The 26,705-nt window shown below is 46.1% G+C and overlaps 1 protein-coding gene and 1 pseudogene across 1 annotated transcript; both read right to left on the bottom strand.

Moving 5' to 3' along the window:
* Positions 1-6,044, bottom strand: part of LOC135533052 (propionyl-CoA carboxylase alpha chain, mitochondrial-like) — a 27,004-nt pseudogene extending 20,960 nt beyond the window's left edge.
* Positions 6,038-26,705, bottom strand: LOC135533053 (propionyl-CoA carboxylase alpha chain, mitochondrial-like). Its single transcript, XM_064960446.1, has 4 exons — positions 26,569-26,705; positions 26,404-26,457; positions 9,538-9,765; positions 6,038-6,049 (listed from the first exon to the last, which is right to left on the bottom strand). Exons 1-4 carry the CDS (start codon positions 26,668-26,670, stop codon positions 6,038-6,040), a joined length of 396 nt encoding a protein of 131 aa, XP_064816518.1. The 5' UTR covers positions 26,671-26,705.

Raw genomic sequence — 26,705 nt, 5'->3', positions numbered from 1 at the left:
GTGAGTGTAGTGAGTGTAGTGAGTGTAGTGAGTGAGTGAGTGAGTGAGTGAGTGAGAGAGTGTGTGAGTGAGTGAGTGAGTGTAGTGAGTGAGTGAGTGAGTGAGTGAGTGAGTGAGTGAGTGAGTGAGTGAGGAAGTGAGTGAGTGAGTCCTACCTCTGATGACGTAGTTATCGAGAGCCGCCTCCATCCTCTGCAGGGCTTCAGCGCGCGTGTCGCCATAGGTCACCAGCTACGGGGAGCACAGAGGGACATTCACATTATAGATCAGTAAAACATATTGGAAAGGGCAATGTGATTGTGTTGGGCAGTTTGAGGTAACACACAGTAGCTGACCTTGGAGATCATTGGGTCATAGTAGATACTGATGTCACTTCCTTCTTGGATGCCACTGTCCACACGCACCTGATAGAGAGGAGACTACATGTCAGTAAGACAACATGTCAGTATATGACTACATGTCAGTAAGACAACATGTCAGTATATGACTACATGTCAGTATATGACTACATGTCAGTATATGACTACATGTCAATAAGACTACATGTCAGTATATGACTACATGTCAGTATATGACTACATGTCAATAAGACTACATGTCAATAAGACTACATGTCAATAAGACTACATGTCAGTATATGACTACATGTCAGTATATGACTACATGTCAGTATATGACTACATGTCAATATGACTACATGTCAGTATATGACTACATGTCAGTATATGACTACATGTCAGTATATGACTACATGTCAATATGACTACATGTCAATATGACTACATGTCAATAAGACTACATGTCAGTATATGACTACATGTCAATAAGACTACATGTCAGTATATGACTACATGTCAGTATATGACTACATGTCAGTATATGACTACATGTCAGTATATGACTACATGTCAATATGACTACATGTCAATATGACTACATGTCAGTATATGACTACATGTCAGTATATGACTACATGTCAGTATGACTACATGTCAAATATGACTACATGTCAGTATATGACTACATGTCAGTATATGACTACATGTCAGTATGACTACATGTCAGTATATGACTACATGTCAGTATATGACTACATGTCAATATGACTACATGTCAGTATATGACTACATGTCAATAAGACTACATGTCAATAAGACTACATGTCAATAAGACTACATGTCAGTATATGACTACATGTCAGTATATGACTACATGTCAGTGTGACTACATGTCAATGTGACTACATGTCAGTATATGACTACATGTCAGTGTGACTACATGTCAGTATATGACTACATGTCAGTATATGACTACATGTCAATAAGACTACATGTCAGTATATGACTACATGTCAGTATATGACTACATGTCAGTATATGACTACATGTCAGTATATGACTACATGTCAGTATATGACTACATGTCAGTATTTGACTACATGTCAGTATAAGACTACATGTCAGTATATGACTACATGTCAGTATATGACTACATGTCAGTATATGACTACATGTCAGTATATGACTACATGTCAGTATTTGACTACATGTCAGTATTTGACTACATGTCAGTATATGACTACATGTCAGTATATGACTACATGTCAGTATAAGACTACATGTCAGTATATGACTACATGTCAGTATGACTACATGTCAGTATTTGACTACATGTCAGCATGACTACATGTCAGCATGACTACATGTCAGTATGACTACATGTCAGTATAAGACTACATGTCAGTATAAGACAACATGTCAGTATGACTACATGTCAGTATGACTACATGTCAGTATAAGACTACATGTCAGTATGACTACATGTCAATATGACTACATGTCAATATGACTACATGTCAGTATATGACTACATGTCAGTATATGACTACATGTCAGTATGACTACATGTCAGTATGACTACATGTCAGTATGACTACATGTCAGTATAAGACTACATGTCAATATGACTACATGTCAATATGACTACATGTCAGTATATGACTACATGTCAATATGACTACATGTCAGTATATGACTACATGTCAGTATGACTACATGTCAATATGACTACATGTCAGTATGACTACATGTCAATATGACTACATGTCAATATGACTACATGTCAGTATATGACTACATGTCAATATGACTACATGTCAATAAGACTACATGTCAATAAGACTACATGTCAATAAGACTACATGTCAATAAGACTACATGTCAATAAGACTACATGTCAGTATGTCTACATGTCAGTATGTCTACATGTCAGTATGACTACATGTCAATAAGACTACATGTCAATAAGACTACATGTCAATAAGACTACATGTCAGTATGACTACATGTCAGTATGACTACATGTCAATAAGACTACATGTCAATAAGACTACATGTCAATAAGACTACATGTCAGTATGACTACATGTCAGTATGACTACATGTCAGTATGACTACATGTCAATAAGACTACATGTCAATAAGACTACATGTCAATAAGACTACATGTCAGTATGACTACATGTCAATAAGACTACATGTCAATAAGACTACATGTCAATAAGACTACATGTCAATATGACTACATGTCAATAAGACTACATGTCAATAAGACTACATGTCAATAAGACTACATGTCAATAAGACTACATGTCAGTATGACTACATGTCAATAAGACTACATGTCAATAAGACTACATGTCAATAAGACTACATGTCAATATGACTACATGTCAATAAGACTACATGTCAGTATGACTACATGTCAATAAGACTACATGTCAGTAAGACAACATGTCAATAAGACTACATGTCAATAAGACTACATGTCAATAAGACTACATGTCAATAAGACTACATGTCAATAAGACTACATGTCAATATGACTACATGTCAGTATATGACTACATGTCAGTATATGACTACATGTCAATATGACTACATGTCAGTATGACTACATGTCAATAAGACTACATGTCAATATGACTACATGTCAGTATATGACTACATGTCAGTATATGACTACATGTCAATATGACTACATGTCAATATGACTACATGTCAGTATATGACTACATGTCAGTATAAGACTACATGTCAGTATAAGACTACATGTCAGTATGACTACATGTCAGTATGACTACATGTCAGTATGACTACATGTCAATAAGACTACATGTCAATAAGACTACATGTCAATAAGACTACATGTCAATAAGACTACATGTCAATAAGACTACATGTCAATATGACTACATGTCAGTATATGACTACATGTCAATAAGACTACATGTCAATAAGACTACATGTCAATAAGACTACATGTCAATATGACTCAAGTCTTCCAGGAAGATAGAAATAGGACATGTAGTATGTATTTCCATGTTGTTTACTTACGATGAAAAAATAACCTATCAATAACAATTAAAACCATTTCAAAAGCAAATAGATTTGACATCAGGGGGAGGACAGGAAGATGTAAATATGACATTATTATTAGTAGTCATAACAACAAGCATTGTGATGCTGTAGATCTGAGGCCTGACGAGAACAGCAGCAGTGTTCCGTGGAAATATCCTGTCAGGTTCAGAGAGGTCAACACACATCACATCTTCAGCAGAAATAACAGAGGTCAATGTAAATGTAAATGTCAACACACATCAGCAGAAATAACAGAGGTTCAGCAGAAATAACAGAGGTCAACACACATCACATCTTCAGCAGAAATAACAGAGGTCAACACACATCACATCTTCAGCAGAAATAACAGAGGTCAACACACATCACATCTTCAGCAAAAATAACAGAGAGGTCAACACATATCCTGTCAGGTTCAGAGAGGTCAACACACATCAGAGGTCACGTCTTCAGCAGAAATAACAGAGAGGTCAACACACATCACGTCTTCAGCAGAAATAACAGAGAGGTCAACACACATCACATCTTCAGCAGAAATAACAGAGAGGTCAACACACATCACATCTTCAGCAAAAATAACAGAGGTCAACACACATCACATCTTCAGCAAAAATAACAGAGAGGTCAACACACATCACATCTTCAGCAGAAATAACAGAGAGGTCAACACACATCACGTCTTCAGCAGAAATAACAGAGAGGTCAACACACATCACGTCTTCAGCAGAAATAACAGAGAGGTCAACACACATCACGTCTTCAGCAGAAATAACAGAGAGGTCAACACACATCACGTCTTCAGCAGAAATAACAGAGAGGTCAACACACATCACGTCTTCAGCAGAAATAACAGAGAGGTCAACTCAGAGCATATGCACACAAGCAAAAAGTGTACATGCATGTGACTCACCTTTGGGAGGTTGATGGGTTCTTGGTACTGTGACAGGCGTCCAATTGAGGGCAGACCAAAGGACTTGTAGGGGTCCTGGAGAAGGAGAAATATCACCTATGCTTTATAACGGGTTATAACTGCCTAATTAGAACTCTCGATAACCTCTATAACACACGGGAAGTGTCCAGCAGACAGTGGGGACCCAGAAAGCGCTTCGTAGAGAGAAGTGACACATTCACAAGGCAGCAGAAGGGCTGACCTTCACTCTGCGGTACAGAGCAGAACAAGTGTTCAGTGAAGCCCACCTCAGCGTAGACTCTGCTCTCTATAGCCCAGCCGTTGATAGGGATGTCTTCCTGTTTGTGTAGCAGAGGGAAACCCTTGGCCACACGGATCATCTGCTGCACCAGGTCCAGACCAGTGATGCACTCTGTGATTGGGTGCTCCACCTGAAGGGGGCAAAGGTCAGCGGTCGGGTCAACCACTCAGAGGATGAGGACTGGGTTGGTTACAGGAAGTCACTTGGCTCAAGTGTCTGACTTGTCAAGTCACAGAAAAACACACACACACACAGACTAAACTACGGCTTTCTTCCCATCGCCCCACCTGAAGGCGAGTGTTCATCTCCAGGAAGTAGAAGTTCTTGTTGGAGTCCACCAAGAACTCTACGGTCCCGGCGGAGGAGTACTGGACTGCTTTAGCCAGCTGTACCGCTTGTTCCCCCATCGCACGACGTGTCTCTGGATCCAGGAACGTACTACAGAGAGGAGCACAGAAATCACATCACTTACAAGTCAATCACCACCTTCCGGAGACACCTGAAACCCCACCTCTTCAAGGAATACCTAGGATAGGATAAAGCAATCCTTCTCACCCCCCTAAATGATTTAGATGCACTATTGTAAAGTGGCTGTTCCACTGATGTCAGAAGGTGAATTCACCAATTTGTAAGTCGCTCTGGATAAGAGCGTCTGCTAAATGACTTAAATGTAATGTAAATGTAACCCAAGACATTTCTTTAATGTAACCTTTATTTAACTAGGCATGTCAGTTGAGAACAAATTCTTATTTACAATGACCACCTATACCGGCCAAAGCCGGACGACGCTGGGCCAATTGTGCGCCACCTTATGGGACTCCCAATCACGACCGGATGTGATGCAACCTGGATTCGAACCAGGGACTGCAGTGACACTTCATGCACTGAGATGCAGTGCCGCTGCGCCACTCGGGAGCCCCACTGGGACATACACCAATGAATAAGTTAAAGGTGAAAACATTGACCCCTGACCTTGGAGCCTCCTCCACCACCTTCTGGTTCCTCCTCTGGATAGAACACTCCCTCTCGTTCAGCCACAGAGCATTACCATGCTTATCAGCCAGGACCTGGATCTCAATGTGTCTGGGGTTGTCGACAAACTTCTCTATCAGCAGACGGTCGTCTCCGAAACTAGATGCGGCCTCCTGTGAGGACAAACGAAAACCTTCCCTGGGAAAGACAGAATGGAAACGGTTTATTCAAGTCTCACTAAATGTCTTAATAAAGTCTAGAAATATCTTATTGCCATTTACTACACCGTGTGGAGACGTATAAATGATTGTATGATTTAAATGCTTTTATTATATTTTAATTGCATTTATTACAGTAATAACGAATCTCACCTGGTCTCATCATCGTTCCAGGCGATCCTCATGCCTTTCCCCCCTCCTCCTGCTGAGGCCTTGATCATCACCGGGTAGCCTGATCAACAACACAATATGACCCGGGTAGCCTGATCAACAACACAATATGACCCAGGTAGCCTGATCAACAACACAATATGACCCGGGTAGCCTGATCAACAACACAATATGACCCGGGTAGCCTGATCAACAACACAATATGACCCGGGTAGCCTGATCAACAACACAATATGACCCGGGTAGCCTGATCAACAACACAATATGACCCGGGTAGCCTGATCAACACCACAATATGACCCGGGTAGCCTGATCAACAACACAATATGACCCGGGTAGCCTGATCAACACCACAATATGACCCGGGTAGCCTGATCAACACCACAATATGACCCGGGTAGCCTGATCAACACCACAATATGACCCGGGTAGCCTGATCAACAACACAATATGACCCGGGTAGCCTGATCAACAACACAATATGACCCGGGTAGCCTGATCAACACCACAATATGATTCTGCATGGTAGCCTGGCAAAAACACAATATGAATGAATTGAATTTTGATTCACCTTACAATATCTCTCCTGCAATCCTGATCAACCACAATATGACCAGGAGACAGCCTGAGTTCAACAACCACCAATATGAGGGCTCAGCCTGATCTCAACAACCACAATTTGTTCCTCTGGTCTCCAGGCCTGCCTAATCTTATGAATGCCTGCGTCTCCCTGATTCCTACCTCTCTGCCTGCCTGCCAGCGTCTCCCTGCCACGTCTCCCTGCCTGACAGTCTCAGAGCCTGCCTCCCCAACCTGCCTGCAGAGGGTCTCCCCTGCCTGCTCTGCCTGTGTCCCTGCCTGCCTCCCTGCCTGCCTGCGTCTCCTGCCTGCCTGCCTGCGTCTCCCTGCCTGCCTGCCTGCGTCTCCCTGCCTGCCTGCGTCTGCCTGTGTCTCCCTGCCTGCCTGCCTCCCTGCCTGCCTGCGCCTCCCTGCCCCTGCCTGCCTGCGTCTCCCTGCCTGCCTGCCTCGTCTCCCTGCCTGCCTCCCTGCCTGCCTGCCTGCGTCTCCCTGCCTGTCTGCCTGTGTCTCCCTGCCTGCCTGCCTGCGTCTGCCTGTGTCTCCCTGCCTGCCTGCGTCGTCTCCCTGCCTGCCTGCCTGCGTCCCCTGCCTGCCTGCCTGCGTCTCCCTGCCTGCCTGCGCCTGCCTGCCTGCGTCTCCCTGCCTGCCTGCCTGTGTCTCCCTGCCTGCCTGCGTCTCCCTGCCTGCCTCGTCTCCTGCCTGCCTGCCTCGTCTCCCTGCCTGCCTGCCTCGTCTCCCTGCCTGCCTGCCTGCTCGTCTCCCCCTGCCTGCCTGCCTGCGTCTCCCTGCCTGCCTGCCTGCCTGCGTCTCCCAGCCTGCCTGCCTGCCTGCGTCTCCCAGCCTGCCTGCCTGCGTCTCCCTGCCAGCCTGCCTGCGTCTCCCTGTCTGCCTGCCTGCCTGCGTCTCCCTGCCTGCCTGCCTCGTCCCCTGCCTGCCTGCGTCTCCCAGTCTGCCTGCCGTCTCCCAGCCTGCCTGCCTGCCTGCCTCGTCTCCCAGCCTGCCTGCCTGCCTGTCTCTCGTCTCCCAGCCTGCCTGCCTGTGCCTGCGTCTCCCCGCCTGCCTGCCTGTCTCCCCGCCTGCCTGCCTGTCTCCCCGCCTGCCTGCCTGTCTCCCCGCCTGCCTGCCTGTCTCCCCGCCTGCCTGCCTGTCTCCCCGCCTGCCTGCCTGTCTCCCCGCCTGCCTGCCTGCGTGCCTGTCTGCCTCCCTGTCTGTCTGCCTCCCTGTCTGTCTGCCTGCCTCCCTGCCTGTCTGTCTCCCTGCCTGTCTGTCTGTCTCCCTGTCTGTCTGTCTGCCTCCCTGCCTGTCTGTCTCCCCGCCTGTCTGTCTGTCTCCCTGTCTGTCTGTCTCCCTGCCTGTCTGTCTCCCTGTCTGTCTGTCTCCCTGTCTGTCTGTCTCCCTGTCTGTCTGTCTCCCTGTCTGTCTGTCTCCCTGTCTGTCTGTCTCCCTGTCTGTCTGTCTCCCTGTCTGTCTGTCTCCCTGTCTGTCTGTCTCCCTGTCTGTCTGTCTCCCTGTCTGTCTGTCTCCCTGCCTGCCTCCCTGCCGGACTGTCTGTCTACCCCATTAATCATGCACTGGGGGCAGCATAGGTAGAAGAGATCACCCCATCAGAGCTGTTGTTGCCCCCCTGGCCTGTGACAGCTACGTGACAACAACCATCTTTATCTATTTATCTACTAGCCATCAGCAGGCCAAGTGTTAAACATGGCCCACACAGCTCTATTAGGACCATCACTGTATACAGAGGAGGGGGAAGGGCAGGGAGAGGGAGGGGGAGGGCAGGAGAGGGGAGCGCAGGAGAGGAGAGGGGAAGGCAGGAGAGGAGAGGGGAGAGCAGGGATGAGAGAACGCAGGAGGGGAGGGGATGAGCAGGAGAGGAGAGGGGAAGAGCAGGAGAGAGAGGATCTTTAGCGCAGGAGAGGAGAGGGAAGCGCAGGAGAGGAGAGGGAAGCGCAGGAGAGGAGAGAGGGGAAGCGCAGGAGAGGAGAGGGGAAGAGCAGGAGAGGAGAGTGGAAGCGCAGGGAGGAGAGGTGGAGCAGGGGGAGAGGGCGCAGGAGAGAGAGAGGGAAGCGCAGGAGAGGGGCGCAGGGAGGAGGGGAAGCGCAGGAGAGGAGAGAGGAAGAGCAGGAGAGGAGAGGGAAGAGCAGGGAGAGGGAGAGGGGAAGCGCAGGGAGGAGAGAGGAACGCAGGAGAGGAGAGGAAGCGCAGGAGAGGAGAGGGGAAGGCAGGAGAGGAGAGGGGAAGCGCAGGAGAGGAGAGGGGAAGAGCAGTGGAAGCGCAGGAGAGGAGAGTGGAAGCGCAGGAGAGGAGAGGAGCAGGGAGGGGGAAAGCGCAGGAGAGGAGAGGGGAAGAGCAGGAGAGGAGAGGGGGAAGAGCAGGAGGGAGGAGAGGGGAAGCGCAGGAGAGGAGAGGGAAGCGCAGGGAGAGGGGGAGAGGGGAAGAAGAGCGCAGGAGAGGAGAGGGAAGCGCAGGAGAGGAGAGGGGAAGCGCAGGGAGGAGGAGGGAAGCGCAGGAGAGGAGAGGGGAAGAGCAGGAGAGGAGAGGGGAAGCGCAGGAGAGGAGAGGGGAAGCGCAGGAGAGGAGAGGGGAAGCACAGGAGAGGAGAGGGGAAACGCAGGAGAGGAGAGGGGAAGCGCAGGAGAGGAGAGGGGAAGCGCAGGAGAGGAGAGGGGGGAGAAAGAAGGGCAGATTGAGAGAGAGGTGAGAGGAGAGGAAGAGCAGGAGGAGAGGAGAGAGGAGAATGGAAGAGCAGGAGGAGAAGAGAATGGAAGAGCAGGAGGAGAAGAGAGGGGGGAGAGGAGAATGGAAGAGCAGGACGAGAGGAGAGAGGGGGGAGAGAATGGAAGAGCAGGGGGAGAAAGGAGAGAAAGAAGGGAAGATTGAGAGAGAGAGAGAGAGAGAGAGAGAGACAGAGAAAGGCAAATGGCTGAGGAAAGAGAGATGAGGAGAATAGAGATGGAGGGAAACAAATGCCTGTGTGTAGAATGAGGGATAATGAAGACCAGATCTGAGCGGTACTATTAAATGTAGATTTGTTGCCAGGACGATCATGTTGACAGTATAGCTCACCTCGACAACCCCGTCGAACCCAGGGATGACGTTGACATTGGCTGCCTTGGCAAGGAGCTTGCTCTCGATCTTGTCGCCCATGGCATGGATGGCGTGGGTGTCCGGTCCTATGAACACCACGTCTTCGGCAGCCTGCAGGAGACCAACAACAACATCACCACATCAGAAAACAACCATACACTAGAACCACTGAGACAGACAATCACACCTGGGACAGTAGAGATGATACCTATACCAACCTACATAATGAATAGACCTGGGTCAGTATAGAGCCGCTACCTATACCAACCTACATAATGACTAGACCTGGGTCAGTATAGATCTGCTACCTATACCAACCTACATAATGAATAGACCTGGGTCAGTATAGAGCTGCTACCTATACCAACCTACATAATGACTAGACCTGGGTCAGTATAGAGCTGCTACCTATAACAACCTACAAAATGACTAGACCTGGGTCAGTATAGAGCTGCTACCTATACCAACCTACATAATGAATAGACCTGGGTCAGTATAGAGCTGCTACCTATACCAACCTACATAATGACTAGACCTGGGTCAGTATAGAGCTGCTACCTATACCAACCTACATAATGACTAGACCTGGGTCAGTATAGATCTGCTACCTATACCAACCTACATAATGAATAGACCTGGGTCAGTACAGATCTGCTACCTATACCAACCTACATAATGACTAGACCTGGGTCAGTACAGATCTGCTACCTATACCAACCTACATAATGAATAGACCTGGGTCAGTATAGAGCTGCTACCTATACCAACCTACATAATGAATAGACCTGGGTCAGTATAGAGCTGCTACCTATACCAACCTACATAATGAATAGACCTGGGTCAGTACAACCTACATAAGATCTGCTACCTATACCAACCTACATAATGAATAGACCTGGGTCAGTATAGAGCTGCTACCTATACCAACCTACATAATGAATAGACCTGGGTCAGTATAGAGCTGCTACCTATACCAACCTACATAATGACTAGACCTGGGTCAGTACAGATCTGCTACCTATACCAACCTACATAATGAATAGACCTGGGTCAGTATAGAGCTGCTACCTATACCAACCTACATAATGACTAGACCTGGGTCAGTATAGAGCTGCTACCTATACCAACCTACATAATGACTAGACCTGGGTCAGTATAGAGCTGCTACCTATACCAACATACATAATGAATAGACCTGGGTCAGTATAGAGCAGCTACCTATACCAACCTACATAATGAATAGACCTGGGTCAGTATAGAGCTGCTACCTATACCAACCTACATAATGAATAGACCTGGGTCAGTATAGAGCTGCTACCTATACCAACCTACATAATGAATAGACCTGGGTCAGTATAGAGCTGCTACCTATACCAACCTACATAATGAATAGACCTGGGTCAGTATAGATCTGCTACCTATACCAACCTACATAATGACTAGACCTGGGTCAGTATAGAGCTGCTACCTATACCAACATACATAATGAATAGACCTGGGTCAGTACAGATCTGCTACCTATACCAACCTACATAATGAATAGACCTGGGTCAGTATAGAGCTGCTACCTATACCAACCTACATAATGAATAGACCTGGGTCAGTATAGAGCTGCTACCTATACCAACATACATAATGAATAGACCTGGGTCAGTATAGAGCAGCTACCTATACCAACCTACATAATGACTAGACATGGGTCAGTATAGATCTGCTACCTATACCAACCTACATAATGACTAGACCTGGGTCAGTATAGAGCTGCTACCTATACCAACCTACATAATGAATAGACCTGGGTCAGTACAGATCTGCTACCTATACCAACCTACATAATGAATAGACCTGGGTCAGTATAGAGCTGCTACCTATACCAACCTACATAATGACTAGACCTGGGTCAGTATAGAGCTGCTACCTATACCAACCTACATAATGAATAGACCTGGGTCAGTATAGAGCTGCTACCTATACCAACCTACATAATGACTAGACCTGGGTCAGTATAGAGCTGCTACCTATACCAACCTACATAATGACTAGACCTGGGTCAGTATAGAGCTGCTACCTATACCAACCTACATAATGAATAGACCTGGGTCAGTATAGAGTATAGAGCAGTATAGAGCTGCTACCTATACCAACCTACATAATGAATAGACCTGGGTCAGTATAGAGCTGCTACCTATACCAACCTACATAATGAATAGACCTGGGTCAGTATAGATCTGCTACCTATACCAACCTACATAATGAATAGACCTGGGTCAGTATAGATCTGCTACCTATACCAACCTACATAATGAATAGACCTGGGTCAGTATAGAGCTGCTACCTATACCAACCTACATAATGAATAGACCTGGGTCAGTATAGAGCTGCTACCTATACCAACCTACATAATGAATAGACCTGGGTCAGTATAGAGCTGCTACCTATACCAACCTACATAATGAATAGACCTGGGTCAGTATAGAGCTGCTACCTATACCAACCTACATAATGACTAGACCTGGGTCAGTATAGAGCTGCTACCTATACCAACCTACATAATGACTAGACATGGGTCAGTATAGAGCTGCTACCTATACCAACCTACATAATGAATAGACCTGGGTCAGTATAGAGCTGCTACCTATACCAACCTACATAATGAATAGACCTGGGTCAGTATAGAGCTGCTACCTATACCAACCTACATAATGAATAGACCTGGGTCAGTATAGAGCTGCTACCTATACCAACCTACATAATGAATAGACCTGGGTCAGTATAGAGCTGCTACCTATACCAACCTACATAATGACTAGACCTGGGTCAGTATAGAGCTGCTACCTATACCAACCTACATAATGACTAGACCTGGGTCAGTATAGAGCTGCAACCTGAATAGACCTGGGTCAGTATAGAGCTGCAACCTATACCAACCTACATAATGAATAGACCTGGGTCAGTATAGAGCTGCTACCTATACCAACCTACATAATGAATAGACCTGGGTCAGTATAGAGCTGCTACCTATACCAACCTACATAATGAATAGACCTGGGTCAGTATAGAGCTGCTACCTATACCAACCTACATAATGAATAGACCTGGGTCAGTATAGAGCTGCTACCTATACCAACCTACATAATGAATAGACCTGGGTCAGTATAGAGCCGCTACCTATACCAACCTACATAATGAATAGACCTGGGTCAGTATAGAGCTGCTACCTATACCAACCTACATAATGACTAGACCTGGGTCAGTATAGAGCTGCTACCTATACCAACCTACATAATGACTAGACCTGGGTCAGTATAGAGCTGCTACCTATACCAACCTACATAATGACTAGACCTGGGTCAGTATAGAGCTGCAACCTGAATAGACCTGGGTCAGTATAGAGCTGCAACCTATACCAACCTACATAATGAATAGACCTGGGTCAGTATAGAGCTGCTACCTATACCAACCTACATAATGACTAGACCTGGGTCAGTACAGAACTGCTACCTATACCAACCTACATAATGAATAGACCTGGGTCAGTATAGAGCTGCTACCTATACCAACCTACATAATGACTAGACCTGGGTCAGTATAGAGCTGCTACCATAATACCAACCTACATGATTATAGTGGTGGAATTGGTTCCATTGTACCAGGCATAGCTCAAGAATTTAAATGTGTTTGACATTTTTCACCAATTTCAGTATTTATCACAAATGTACATTTACATTTGAGTCATTTAGCAGATACTCTTATTCAGAGTGACTTACAGTTTATCTCCCCTGGGACAACCAACATAGCGAGGTGGGACAACCACATCTCTCAGGTCATAGAGGTGGGACAACCCACAGTCATAGCGAGGTGGGACACCACATCTCAGTCATAGCGAGGTGACAACCACATCTCAGTCATAGCGAGGTGAGAACCACATCTCAGTCATAGCGAGGTGGACAACCACATCTCAGTCATAGCGAGGTGAGACAACCACATCTCAGTCATAGCGAGGTTGGACAACCACATCTCAGTCATAGCGAGGTGGGACAACCACATCTCAGTCATAGCGAGGTGGGACAACCACATCTCAGTCATAGCGAGGTGGGACAACCACATCTCAGTCATAGCGAGGTGGGACAACCACAGGTTGGACAACCACATCTCAGTCATAGCGAGGTGGGACAACCACATCTCAGTCATAGCGAGGTGGGACAACCACATCTCAGTCATAGCGAGGTTGGACAACCACATCTCAGTCATAGCGAGGTGGGACAACCACATCTCAGTCATAGCGAGGTTGGACAACCACATCTCAGGTCATAGCGAGGTGGGACAACCACATCTCAGTCATAGCGAGGTGGGACAACCACATCTCAGTCATAGCGAGGTGGGACAACCACATCTCAGTCATAGCGAGGTGAGACAACCACATCTCAGTCATAGCGAGGTGGACAACCACATCTCAGTCATAGCGAGGTGGGACAACCACATCTCAGTCATAGCGAGGTGGGACAACCACATCTCAGTCATAGCGAGGTGGGACAACCACATCTCAGTCATAGCGAGGTGAGACAACCACATCTCAGTCATAGCGAGGTGGGACAACCACATCTCAGTCATAGCGAGGTGGGACAACCACATCTCAGTCATAGCGAGGTGGGACAACCACATCTCAGTCATAGCGAGGTGGGACAACCACATCTCTCAGTCATCAGTCGAGGTGGGACAACCACATCTCAGTCATAGCGAGGTGGGACAACCACATCTCAGTCATAGCGAGGTGGGACAACCACATCTCAGTCATAGCGAGGTGGGACAACCACATCAGTCTCAGTCATAGCGTCATAGGTGGGACAACCACATCTCTCAGTCATAGCGAGGTGGGACAACCACATCTCAGTCATAGCGAGGTGGACAACCACATCTCAGTCATAGCGAGGTGGGACAACCACATCTCTCAGTCATAGCGAGGTGGGACAACCACATCTCAGTCATAGCGAGGTGGGACAACCACATCTCAGTCATAGCGAGGTGGGACAACCACATCTCAGTCATAGCGAGGTGGGACAACCACATCTCAGTCATAGCGAGGTGGGACAACCACATCTCAGTCATAGCGAGGTGGGACAACCACATCTCAGTCATAGCGAGGTTGGACAACCACATCTCTCAGTCATAGCGAGGTGGGACAACCACATCTCAGTCATAGCGAGGTTGGACAACCACATCTCAGTCATAGCGAGGTGGGACAACCACATCTCAGTCATAGCGAGGTGGGACAACCACATCTCAGTCATAGCGAGGTGGGACAACCACATCTCAGTCATAGCGAGGTGGGACAACCACATCTCAGTCATAGCGAGGTGGGACAACCACATCTCTCAGTCATAGCGAGGTGAGACAACCACATCTCAGTCATAGCGAGGTGGGACAACCACATCTCAGTCATAGCGAGGTGGGACAACCACATCTCAGTCATAGCGAGGTGGGACAACCACATCTCAGTCATAGCGAGGTGGGACAACCACATCTCAGTCATAGCGAGGTGAGACAACCACATCTCAGTCATAGCGAGGTTGGACAACCACATCTCAGGTCATAGCGAGGTGGGACAACCACATCTCAGTCATAGCGAGGTGGGACAACCACATCTCAGTGGGACAACCACATCTCAGTCATAGCGAGGTGAGACAACCACATCTCAGTCATAGCGAGGTTGGACAACCACATCTCAGTCATAGCGAGTACATTTTTCTTCAATAAAGCAGCTATAAGCAAAGTCAAAGCTGGCGAGGACAAAAATAAGTAAAATGTGAAATCGGTCAAAGATACAGGAAGAGACTCCACCACAGATATTTCTTCAGTCAAAACAGTGGTCTTGGGAACCCAACACAAACCCCTTCAGGCTGGAATAGTTGAGGCCTCGTCTCCTGATGTCACATCTACCCTCCTCCATTACCCACGAGCCCTGGAAACATGACAGTACTTAAGGCTTATAAACAGGGAGAGAAAGAGGGACGGGAAGAGGGAGCTTGTTTCTCTCTCTCCTGTTGTCTTTGTGTTGGATAGAGCCCGTTGGATATTGCTTCCTGCCTCACACACAGTGGCAGAGCCTCAGGGCCCATCGTCAGGCCTACCAGCTGGGCAGTAATGCTGTAGCCCAAATGCCAACCTATTCCCTATGAAGTGCATCACCTTTGAATGGGCTCTGGTCAAACATAGTGCACTATATAGGGAATTGGGTTCCATTTGGGTCGTAGCCTAAGGGCCTGTTATTAGTATGGAGATTCACCCTCAATGACTCCCAATTCAGCACCATTAAAGTGAATGGGCCCTGGTTCCCATAGCATGACACACAGGACAAAGGCAGAGAAGGAGAAGAGGGGGACTCGACCCAGAGATAATTCTGCTGTTTGTAAATAATAAGCTTAGCTGAGAGGGACAAAGAGTAGAGTGGTGAAGAGAGAAAACAGATGAACAAAACCCCTACTTTAGTGAAATTATTTAAGTTTTACACAAAAAAAGGTACCTTCGTTCTCATTTCATCAGTAGACTTCCTTGTTAGACTTTGACTTGGTTGTAGAGATCACTGTTTGAACAATATATACAACTCCTCCATCTTGGCTCCAGATCACTGTTTGAACAATATATACAGTGCCTTGCGAAAGTATTCGGCCCCCTTGAACTTTGCGACCTTTTGCCACATTTCAGGCTTCAAACATAAAGATATAAAACTGTATTTTTTTGTGAAGAATCAACAACAAGTGGGACACAATCATGAAGTGGAACGACATTTATTGGATATTTCAAACTTTTTTAACAAATCAAAAACTGAATAATTGGGCGTGCAAAATTATTCAGCCCCCTTAAGTTAATACTTTGTAGCGCCACCTTTTGCTGCGATTACAGCTGTAAGTCGCTTGGGGTATGTCTATCAGTTTTGCACATCGAGAGACTGACATTTTTTCCCATTCCTACTTGCAAAACAGCTCGAGCTCAGTGAGGTTGGATGGAGAGCATTTGTGAACAGCAGTTTTCAGTTCTTTCCACAGATTCTCGATTGGATTCAGGTCTGGACTTTGACTTGGCCATTCTAACACCTGGATATGTTTATTTTTGAACCATTCCATTGTAGATTTTGCTTTATGTTTTGGATCATTGTCTTGTTGGAAGACAAATCTCCGTCCCAGTCTCAGGTCTTTTGCAGACTCCATCAGGTTTTCTTCCAGAATGGTCCTGTATTTGGCTCCATCCATCTTCCCATCAATTTTAACCATCTTCCCTGTCCCTGCTGAAGAAAAGCAGGCCCAAACCATGATGCTGCCACCACCATGTTTGACAGTGGGGATGGTGTATTCAGGGTTATGGGCTGTGTTGCTTTTACGCCAAACATAACGTTTTGCATTGTTGCCAAAAAGTTCAATTTTGGTTTCATCTGACTAGAGCACCTTCTTCCACATGTTTGGTGTGTCTCCCAGGTGGCTTGTGGCAAACTTTAAACAACACTTTTTATGGATATCTTTAAGAAAGGGCTTTCTTTTTGCCACTCTTCCATAAAGGCCCGATTTGTGCAATATACGACTGATTGTTGTCCTATGGACAGAGTCTCCCACCTCAGCTGTTGATCTCTGCAGTTCATCCAGAGTGATCATGGGCCTCTTGGCTGCATCTCTGATCAGTCTTCTCCTTGTATGAGCTGAAAGTTTAGAGGGACGGCCAGGTCTTGATAGATTTGCAGTGGTCTGATACTCCTTCCATTTCAATATTATCGCTGCACAGTGCTCCTTGGGATGTTTAAAGCTTGGGAAATCTTTTTGTATCCAAATCCGGCTTTAAACTTCTTCACAACAGTATCTCGGACCTGCCTGGTGTGTTCCTTGTTCTTCATGATGCTCTCTGCGCATTTAACGGACCTCTGAGACTATCACAGTGCAAGTGCATTTATACGGAGACTTGATTACACACAGGTGGATTGTATTTATCATCATTAGTCATTTAGGTCAACATTGGATCATTCAGAGATCCTCACTGAACTTCTGGAGAGAGTTTGCTGCACTGAAAGTAAAGGGGCTGAATAATTTTGCAAACCCAATTTTTCAGTTTTTGTTTTGTACACAAAAAAGTTTGAAATATCCAATAAATGTCGTTCCACTTCATGATTGTGTCCCACTTGTTGTTGATTCTTCACAAAAAAATACAGTTTAATATCTTTATGTTTGAAGCCTGAAATGTGGCAAAAGGTCGCAAAGTTCAAGGGGGCCGAATACTTCCGCAAGGCACTGTACAACTCCGCCATCTTGGCTCCAGATCCCTGTTTGAACAATATATACAACTCCTCCATCTTGGCTCCAGATCCCTGTTTGAACAATATATACAACTCCTCCATCTTGGCTCCAGATCACTGTTTGAACAATATATACAGCGCCTTAGGAAAGTATTCATACCCCTCTGCATTTTGTTGTGTTACAGCCTGAGGATTCAAAATTAATTAACACATCTACACACATTATCCTGTAATGACAAAGTGAAAACTTGTTTTTCATATGTTTTGCTAATTTATTAAAATACAAAAAACACACAAGTATTGACTCACACCCCTGAGTCAATACTTTGTAGAAGCACCTTTGGCAGTGATTACAGCGGTGAGTTTTTCTTGGTAAGTCTATACGAGCTCTAAATTCTTCAAGCTCTGCCAAGTTGGTTGTTGATCATTGCTAGGCAGCCATTTTCAAGCCTAGCCATAGATTTTCAAGCTGACTGAAGGGGTGTGAGTCAGGAACATTCGATGACGTCTTGGTATGCAACTCCAGTGTAGATTTGGCCTTGTGTTTTGGGTTATTGTCCTGCTGAAAGGTGAATTTGTCTCCCAGTGTCTGTTGGAAAGCAGACTGAACCAGGTTTTCCTCTAGTACTGTGACTGTGCTTAGCTGTATGCTGTTTATTTTTACCCCCCCCTCCCCCAACAAAAACTCTATAGTCCTTGCCGATAACAAGCTTACCCATTAATGATGCAACCACCACCATGCTTGAAAATATGAAGAGAGGCACCCAGTAATGTATTGGAATTGTCCCAAACATCACACTTTGTATTCATGTTTTGCTGTTTTACTTTAGTGCAAACAGGATACAGGTTTCAGAATATGTATTTTGTACAGGTTCTCTTTTCACTCTGTCATTTAGGTTAATAATGTAGAGTATACAATGTTGATCTATCCTCAGTTCTCCTATCACAAACATTAAACTCTGTTTTTAAAGTAACCATTGGCCTCATGGTGAAATCCCTGAGCAGTTTCCTTCCTCTCCAGCAACTGAGTTAGGAAGGATGTCTGTATCTTTGAAGGGACACCATCTAAGGTGTAACTAACAACTTCACCATGCTCAAAGGAATATGTAATGTCTAATTGTATTTTTTTTTACCCATCTACCAATAGGTGCCCTTCTTTGTGAGGCATTGGAAAACCTCCCTGGTCTTTGTGGTTGAATCTGTGTTTGAAATGTTTTTCTCGACTGAAGGGACCTTACAGATAATTGTATGAGTTGGATACAGAGATGAGGTACACACTACTATTGAACACAAGCAATTTATGTGACTTGTTAAGCACATTTTTACTCCAGTACTTATTTAGGCTTGCCATAACACAGGGGTTGATTACTTATTGAGTCAAGATGTGATCTTAATCTTTAATGAATGAAATTAATAACCTACTTTGACATTATGGGGAATTGTGTGAAGGCCAGTGACATACTTTCAATGTAAAAATCCATTTTAAATTCAGGCTGGAACAACAAAACATGGAAAAAGTCAAGGGGTGTGAATAATTTCCGAAGGCACTAAGTATTCACAGCTGAGTCAATACTTTGTAGAAGCACCTTTGGTTGGGATTACAGCTTTAAGTCGTCTTGGGGATGTCTGGATCAGCTTTGAGTCGTCTTGGGGATGTCTGGATCAGCTTTGCCTTGCAGATTTGGATCAGCTTCTTCCTTACAGATTTTCTCAAGCTTTGTTAAGTTAAATGGGGAGTGCCGGGGAACAGCAATCTTCAAGTCTTTCCACAGATTTTCAATGGGATTCAAGTCTGGGCTCCTGCTGGGCCACTCAAGGACTTTCATATTCTAGTTCTGAAGCCATTCCAGCGTTGCTTTGGCTGTATGCTTGGGGTCATTGTCCTGTTGGAACATAAATCTTCACCCCAGTCTAAGGTTGTTTGCACTCTGAAGCAGATTCTCATCAAGGATTTTCCTGTATTTGGCTCCATTCATTGTTTTCTCTATCCTTACCAATCTCCCAGTCCCTGGAGCTGAAAAGCATCCCCATAGTATTATGCTGCCACCACCATGCTTCACCATAGGGATGAAGTTAGATGGGTGATGAGCTGTGCCTGGTTCTCTCCAGACATAGCGCATTGCATTCAGACCAAAGAGTTACATTTTAGCCTGATCAGACCACCAATCCTTTTGCCCCGTGCTCTGTCTTTCACAGGCCTTTATGCAAACTCCAGGCGTGCTGTCAAGAGCGTTTTTCTCAAAAGTGGCTTCGGTCTGACCACTCTCCCATAAAGCCCAGATCGGTGAAGTTCTGTAAAGACGATTGTCCTTCTGGCAGTTTCTCCCATCTCGGCCAAGGAACACCCACTCTGAAACTAACTGCAGCTCTTTGCTAAGTGTTGCAGTCATTTCAGTCGCTGTAGTGGCTGACGTGTATAGTGTCGAGTCATCCACATATATAGAAACTCTGGCTTTACTCAAAGTAAGTGGCATGTCGTTAGAAAAAAATTGAAAAGCAAGCTGCCTAAACAGCTTCCCTGGGGAATTCCTGATTCCATTTGGATTATGTTTGAGAGGCTTCCATTAAAGAACACGCTCTCTGTTCTGTTAGACAGGTAACTCTTTATCCACAATATAGCAGGGGGTGTAAAGCCCTAACACATATGTTTTATCAGCAGCAGACTATGATCCATAATGTCAAAAGCTGCAGTGAAGTCAAACAAGACAGCCCCACAATCATTTTATCACAAATTTCTCTCAGTCAGTTGTATAAGTGCTGTGCTTGTTTAGTGTCCTTCCCTATAAGCTGAAAGTCTGTTGTCAATTTGTTTACCGTGAAATAGCATGATATCTGGTCAAACAATTTTCCCCAGAAGTTTACTAAAGGTTGGCAACAGACTGATTGTTCAGCTTTTTGAGCCTGTAAAAGGGGGCTTTTACTATTCTTGGGGAGCAGAATGACTTTAGCTTCCCTCCAGGCCTGAGGGCACACACTTTCTAGTAGGCTTAAATTGGAGATGTGACAAATAAGAGAGGCAATATCGTCTGCAATTAACCTCAGTAATTTTCCAACCAGATTGTCAGACCCCGTTGGGACACACAATAATTTGTCAGACCCCACAATAATTTTCACCTCCTCCACACCGACTTTACGGAATTCAAAAGTACATTTCTTGTCTTTCATCATTTGGTCACATATACTAAGATGTGGTGTCAGCCAGTGTTGCTGGCATGTCATCCCTAATGTTGCTTATCTTGTCAATAAAAACATCCTTAAAGTAGTTTGCAATATCAGTGGGCTTTGTGATGAGTGAGCCATCTGGTTCAATGAATGATGGAGCCGAGTTGGCTTTCTTCCCCCCAAATTGTAATTTAATGTGCCCCAAAACTTTTTACGATCATTCATCTTTGTTTCATAGTGTAGTTTCTTTTAATTTAGTTTAGTCACATGATTGCTTAACTTGCAGTACGTTTTCCTGTCAGTTGGGCTGACAGACTTATTCGCCATTCCTTTCTGCTCATCCCTCTCAACAATACAATTGTTCAATTCCTCATCAATCCAAGGAGATTTAACAGTTTTTACAGTCATTTCTTAATGGGCGCATTGTTTATTAGTAACTGGAATAAGTAGTTTCATAAATGTGTGAAGTGCAGCGTCTGTTTGCTCCTCATTACACACTAGACCAGCAGCATCTGGTTGCTCCTCATTACACACCAGACCAGCAGCATCTGGTTGCTCCTCATTACACACCAGACCAGCAGCATCTGGTTGCTCCTCATTACACACCAGACCAGCAGCATCGGGTTGCTCCTCATTACACACCAGACCAGCAGCATCTGATTGCTCCTCATTACACACCAGACCAGCAGCATCTGGTTGCTCCTCATTACACACCAGACCAGCAGCATCTGGTTGCTCCTCATTACACACCAGACCAGCAGCATCTGGTTGCTCCTCATTACACACCAGACCAGCAGCATCTGGTTGCTCCTCATTACACACCAGACCAGCAGCATCTGGTTGCTCCTCATTACACACCAGACCAGCAGCATCTGGTTGCTCCTCATTACACACCAGACCAGCAAATATTATTTACATCACCAACATAGGAATCACTACAAACGCATTGTATGACCTCTTATAGCTGTATCAGGACCAGCGTTTGGACCTGTGGTTTCCCCCAGACATGGCCGGACATTGTGATCACTACATCCCATGGATTTGGATACCCTTTTTCATTACTCATTTCTGCAGCGTTAGTAAAGATGTTCTGGCTAGCCCTTCTGATGTCGTTTGATTTACACCATGGACCAGCAGCAGCTCCTGGCATCTGTGGTAGAACAGTCAGAAGCAGCATCTGGTTGCTCCTCATTAGAACAGTCCAGCAGCCTTGTTATGTCCTGTTCCTGTTCCTGTGGTAGAACAGTCTGACCAGCAGCCTTGTTATGTCCTGTTCTCGTGTTCCTGTGGTAGAACAGTCTGAAGCAGCCTTGTTATGTCCTGTGGTAGAACAGTCTGAAGCAGCCTTGTTATGTCCTGTTCTCGTGTTCCTGTGGTAGAACAGTCTGAAGCAGCCTTGTTATGTCCTGTTCTCGTGTTCCTGTGGTAGAACAGTCTGACCAGCCTTGTTATGTCCTGTGGTAGAACAGTCTGAAGCAGCCTTGTTATGTCCTGTGGAAACAGTCTGAAGCAGCCTTGTTATGTCCTGTGGTAGAACAGTCTGAAGCAGCCTTGTTATGTCCTGTGGTAGAACAGGACCAGCCCTGTTATGTCCTGTGGTAGAACAGTCTGAAGCAGCCTTGTTATGTCCTGTGGTGAACAGTCTGAACAGCCTTGTTATGTCCTGTGGTAGAACAGTCTGAAGCAGCCCTGTTATGTCCTGTGGTAGAACAGTCTGAAGCAGCCTTGTTATGTCCTGTGGTAGAACAGTCTGAAGCAGCCTTGTTATGTCCTGTGGTAGAACAGTCTGAAGCAGCCTTGGCCTGTGGTAGAACAGTCTGAAGCAGCCTTGTTATGTCCTGTGGTAGAACAGTCTGAAGCAGCCTTGTTATGTCCTGTGGTAGAACAGTCTGAAGCAGCCTTGTTATGTCCTGTGGTAGAACAGTCTGAAGCAGCCTTGTTATGTCCTGTGGTAGAACAGTCTGAAGTACTTGTTATGTCCTGTGGTAGAACAGTCAGAAGCAGCCTTGTTATGTCCTGTGGTAGAACAGTCTGAAGCAGCCCTGTTATGTCCTGTGGTAGAACAGTCAGAAGCAGCCTTGTTATGTCCTGTACTCGTGCTCCTGGGTAACACAGGGTTTTTGCCTTGGGGACTGAGATGTTTCTCACCATAGCGCTGCCTATGATGACAGCTGGTGATGTTGAATGGACCGGTTTCTCAGGCAGCCTCACGGTCTGTTGAGGGTGGGAGCTCCGGGGATCTGAACCTGAGATAGGAGCCACCGGTGAGGTAGGCGGGACCGAGGACGAAGACGCAGGTACCTCCGGATCCGATCTCGAATAGGAAGCCCCCAAGGAAGAAGGCGCCGGAACCTCTGGATCCAGTGCGGCAAAGCTGTTCCTGGTCTGTGTCAGTTCTGGGCTCAACATCTCCATGGAGACCCCCGTTGCCAGAGGACGCCTCCTTCGACTTCCACGACGAGTGACGTACCTCCGTGGCTGGTTGGTTGGGTCGAGAACAACTCCGTTCTCCAGGGAAGGGGGAGACCCTTCAGAGAAGGAACCCTGCGGAGCACCGGCCTGTCGGCTGTGGAGAGCCGAAGCGGCGGAGAAAACTTCCACTCGAACAAAGAGGCGTCCGGCTAATGGGGTGGAAGAAAAAAGTAGGTGGGCGTGGCTTCCCCAGGAGCTCGTGTTGGTTTGCTACTTGATAAAAGTAGGTGGGCGTGGGTTCCCCAGTAGCTCGTGTTGGTTTGCTACTTGATAAAAGTAGGTGGGCGTGGCTTCCCCAGTAGCTCGTATTGGTTTGCTACTTGATAAAAGTAGGTGGGCGTGGGTTCCCCAGTAGCTCATGTTGGTTTGCTACTTGATAAAAGTAGGTGGGCGTGGGTTCCCCAGTAGCTCGTGTTGGTTTCTACTTGAGTTAAGTAGGTGGGCCTGGTCCACATTACATTTAGGTTTAAGTCATTTGCAGACGCTCTTATCCAGAAAGTACAGGTGGGGTGAATTCCCCATGACATCAGTGTTGGTTTGCTACTTGATAAAAGTAGGGGGTGGGTTCCCAGTAGCTCGTATCCTAGGTATTGCCTGATAAAAGTAGGTGGGGTTTGGGTTCCCAATAGCTCCGTGTTGGTTTGCTAGTTTGATAAAAGTAGGTGGGCGTAGCAGTTCCCCACTAGCTCGGGAACTGGTTTGCTACTGGTGATAAAAGTAGGTGGGGTGGCTGTCCCCATTAGCTCGTGTAGGTTTTCTACTTGATTAAAGTAGCTAATTTGCTGCTGTAGCTGGGTTTTGTCTTCCACAAGCAGTTAATCTATTGAAAGACACCCTGGTCCACATTGTGTCGGGAACAAAGTAAACACAGCTCCCTGCAGCGCTGGAAACTTTCAATAGCGGCCACCATTAGAGACCGCCAAGACAGCTGGGCTAGCTGGGCATTGGTGTCTTGAGACCGCCACAGCCAGCGAGGCTGAGAGCCAAGGGCTGGGCATTGGTGTCTTGAGACCGCCAAGACAGCTGGGCATTGGTGTCTTGAGACCGCCAAGACAGCTGGGCATTGGTGTCTTGAGACCGCCAAGACAGCTGGGCTTTGGTGTCTTGAGACCGATAGCAGCGTCACAGCCATTTAGCCCAACAGAGTCGCAGGATCCAAAATAAAATAAATGGATATAAAAAAAAATAAACTGTCAGATTTTAAACAAAGGTTTTTAGTTCAACAACAACAGACATCTGTCCTTTAGACGAGGACGCAATGAAAAAAAGGACAGAGTTGAAGAAACCCTGCTCTAAATGAAGACACAATGACAAACATCTATCCTTCCTCCCTCTGGTGCCATGTTGTGACATCTCACTATTTACATCACAGTAACCCTGGCTGAGCCTTTTCAGACCAGCTCATCCTCACACGTCCAAAAGGCTGTTCTCAACACACTGGAGCTCCACACGCCACTCTGCCAGGCGCAAACAACTGAGTCTCCAACAGTAAGACGAGGTGTAATCGGACCCCTGAGTTAAGTGGGTGCACGTGTCCTAGAGTGCTCAACACAAGTGTGAAACGCTTGTGTTCGTCTGCAAAAGTCCAAAAAATAATTACACATTTATTTTGAAAGGGGGGGGGGGGGGGGGGTCCACCGACACATTGAGGGACAATACATTCTACTATACTCCATCCATCCCCCGTATCCCTCCAGCTCTATTCAGCCTGAGGTTCTTTCTCATGCTAACAGGACCCTTACCCTAATCCCCCCCCCCCGGCTTTACCCCGAGCCCCGAGGCATACGGACATTGCCCCCCCCCCCCTCACCCCCAGAGGGTTTTGCAATGCGTAACTCTGGCACTAACTATTCACCCAGTGTTACAGGAGGGGGAGGTCCTTTGAGTTGCTAATGTAATGACATCTCCATTTCCACAGCAGGCTCCCATAAGGCAGCGGACGGCCCGCTCACATACCGGGCAAGAGCCTTGTTCCGGGGCAACACAATAGGAGTCGGGGATCGTTCTGCCCCTGAACAGGCAGTTAAGCATCGTTCTGCCCCTGAACAGGCAGTTAACCCACTGTTCCTAGGCCGTCATTGAAAATAAGAATTTGTTCTTCACTGACTTGCCTAGTAAAATAAAGGTAAAATAAAAATAAAAACTTTTTTTTTAGTTCCAATGTAAGGAAAATAGGCCATTTACCTGTGGGATGAGCTTCAATGTACTACGGCCCACCTTCGGGTGCCTTGCATGATATGCCACAGCAGAGAGGGAAAAGGGGAACCTAGTAAGTTGTACAACTGAATGCATTCAATGGGAGGGAGAGATGTCAGGGTTGTTTTAGGACATTGAATGATGGTGGGAGAGCTACTTAGTTAACCATGAGGTAAATATGCATGTTGTTATTTACCTGTGGAACGAGGTGAGTTTTAGATTTGCCGTGCCAACACAGCCTTGCATAACGGCATGGTTCGGTGTGTGTCATCGGCTAAACGTCGGACGGGTTTTTATTTTTTGATATTTAACCTTTTATTTAAGTTGTCAAGTCTTGTGTCTGTCTTCAGGACATTGGGGCCATGTATTGTGGAGGTATAACTGAGAAAACATTTTCCTTTAAGTAAATTACTTAAAATAATTTGAAAGATGATGTTACATTTTCTTATCATGAGTCTGTTGGCATCTGTGTGTTAAGTTTTCATATCAGGTTTTCACCCGGAGAATCACACCCTTAATAAAATTAACTTCCGGGGTTTCCGAAGCCTGTTGATAAGGGAAACAGAGGGCATATACAGAGAGGTGTGTGTGTGTGTGTGTGTGTGTGTGTGTTCTCAACAGGTGTAAATCCCAGCACGACTCACCAGTCTCTTGGCAAACTCTTTATTTTCAGACAGAAAGCCGTAGCCTGGATGCACCTTCAGAGACAGAAGAGAAAAGGTCTCAAAACACATCAGCAAACACAACCGTGCGTGTGTGTGTTCAAAAGTTGGTGTGTGTGTGTGTCAACGTGTGTCGTAAAATCTCACGGCCTGGGATCCAGTCTTCCTGATAGCGTCCATGATGGCGTCCATGTTGAGGTAGCTCTTGTTGGTGGGGGCGGGGCCTACACACACTGCCTCGTCAGCCATCTTCACATGGACCTGAGGCGGCACAGAGAAAAACA

The sequence above is a fragment of the Oncorhynchus masou genome, unplaced genomic scaffold (assembly GCF_036934945.1).
Source record: "Oncorhynchus masou masou isolate Uvic2021 unplaced genomic scaffold, UVic_Omas_1.1 unplaced_scaffold_2183, whole genome shotgun sequence".
NCBI classification, from domain to species: domain Eukaryota; kingdom Metazoa; phylum Chordata; class Actinopteri; order Salmoniformes; family Salmonidae; genus Oncorhynchus; species Oncorhynchus masou.
Note: the sequence above shows the minus strand (reverse complement) of the source record. Positions and strands in the feature narration are given on the sequence as shown.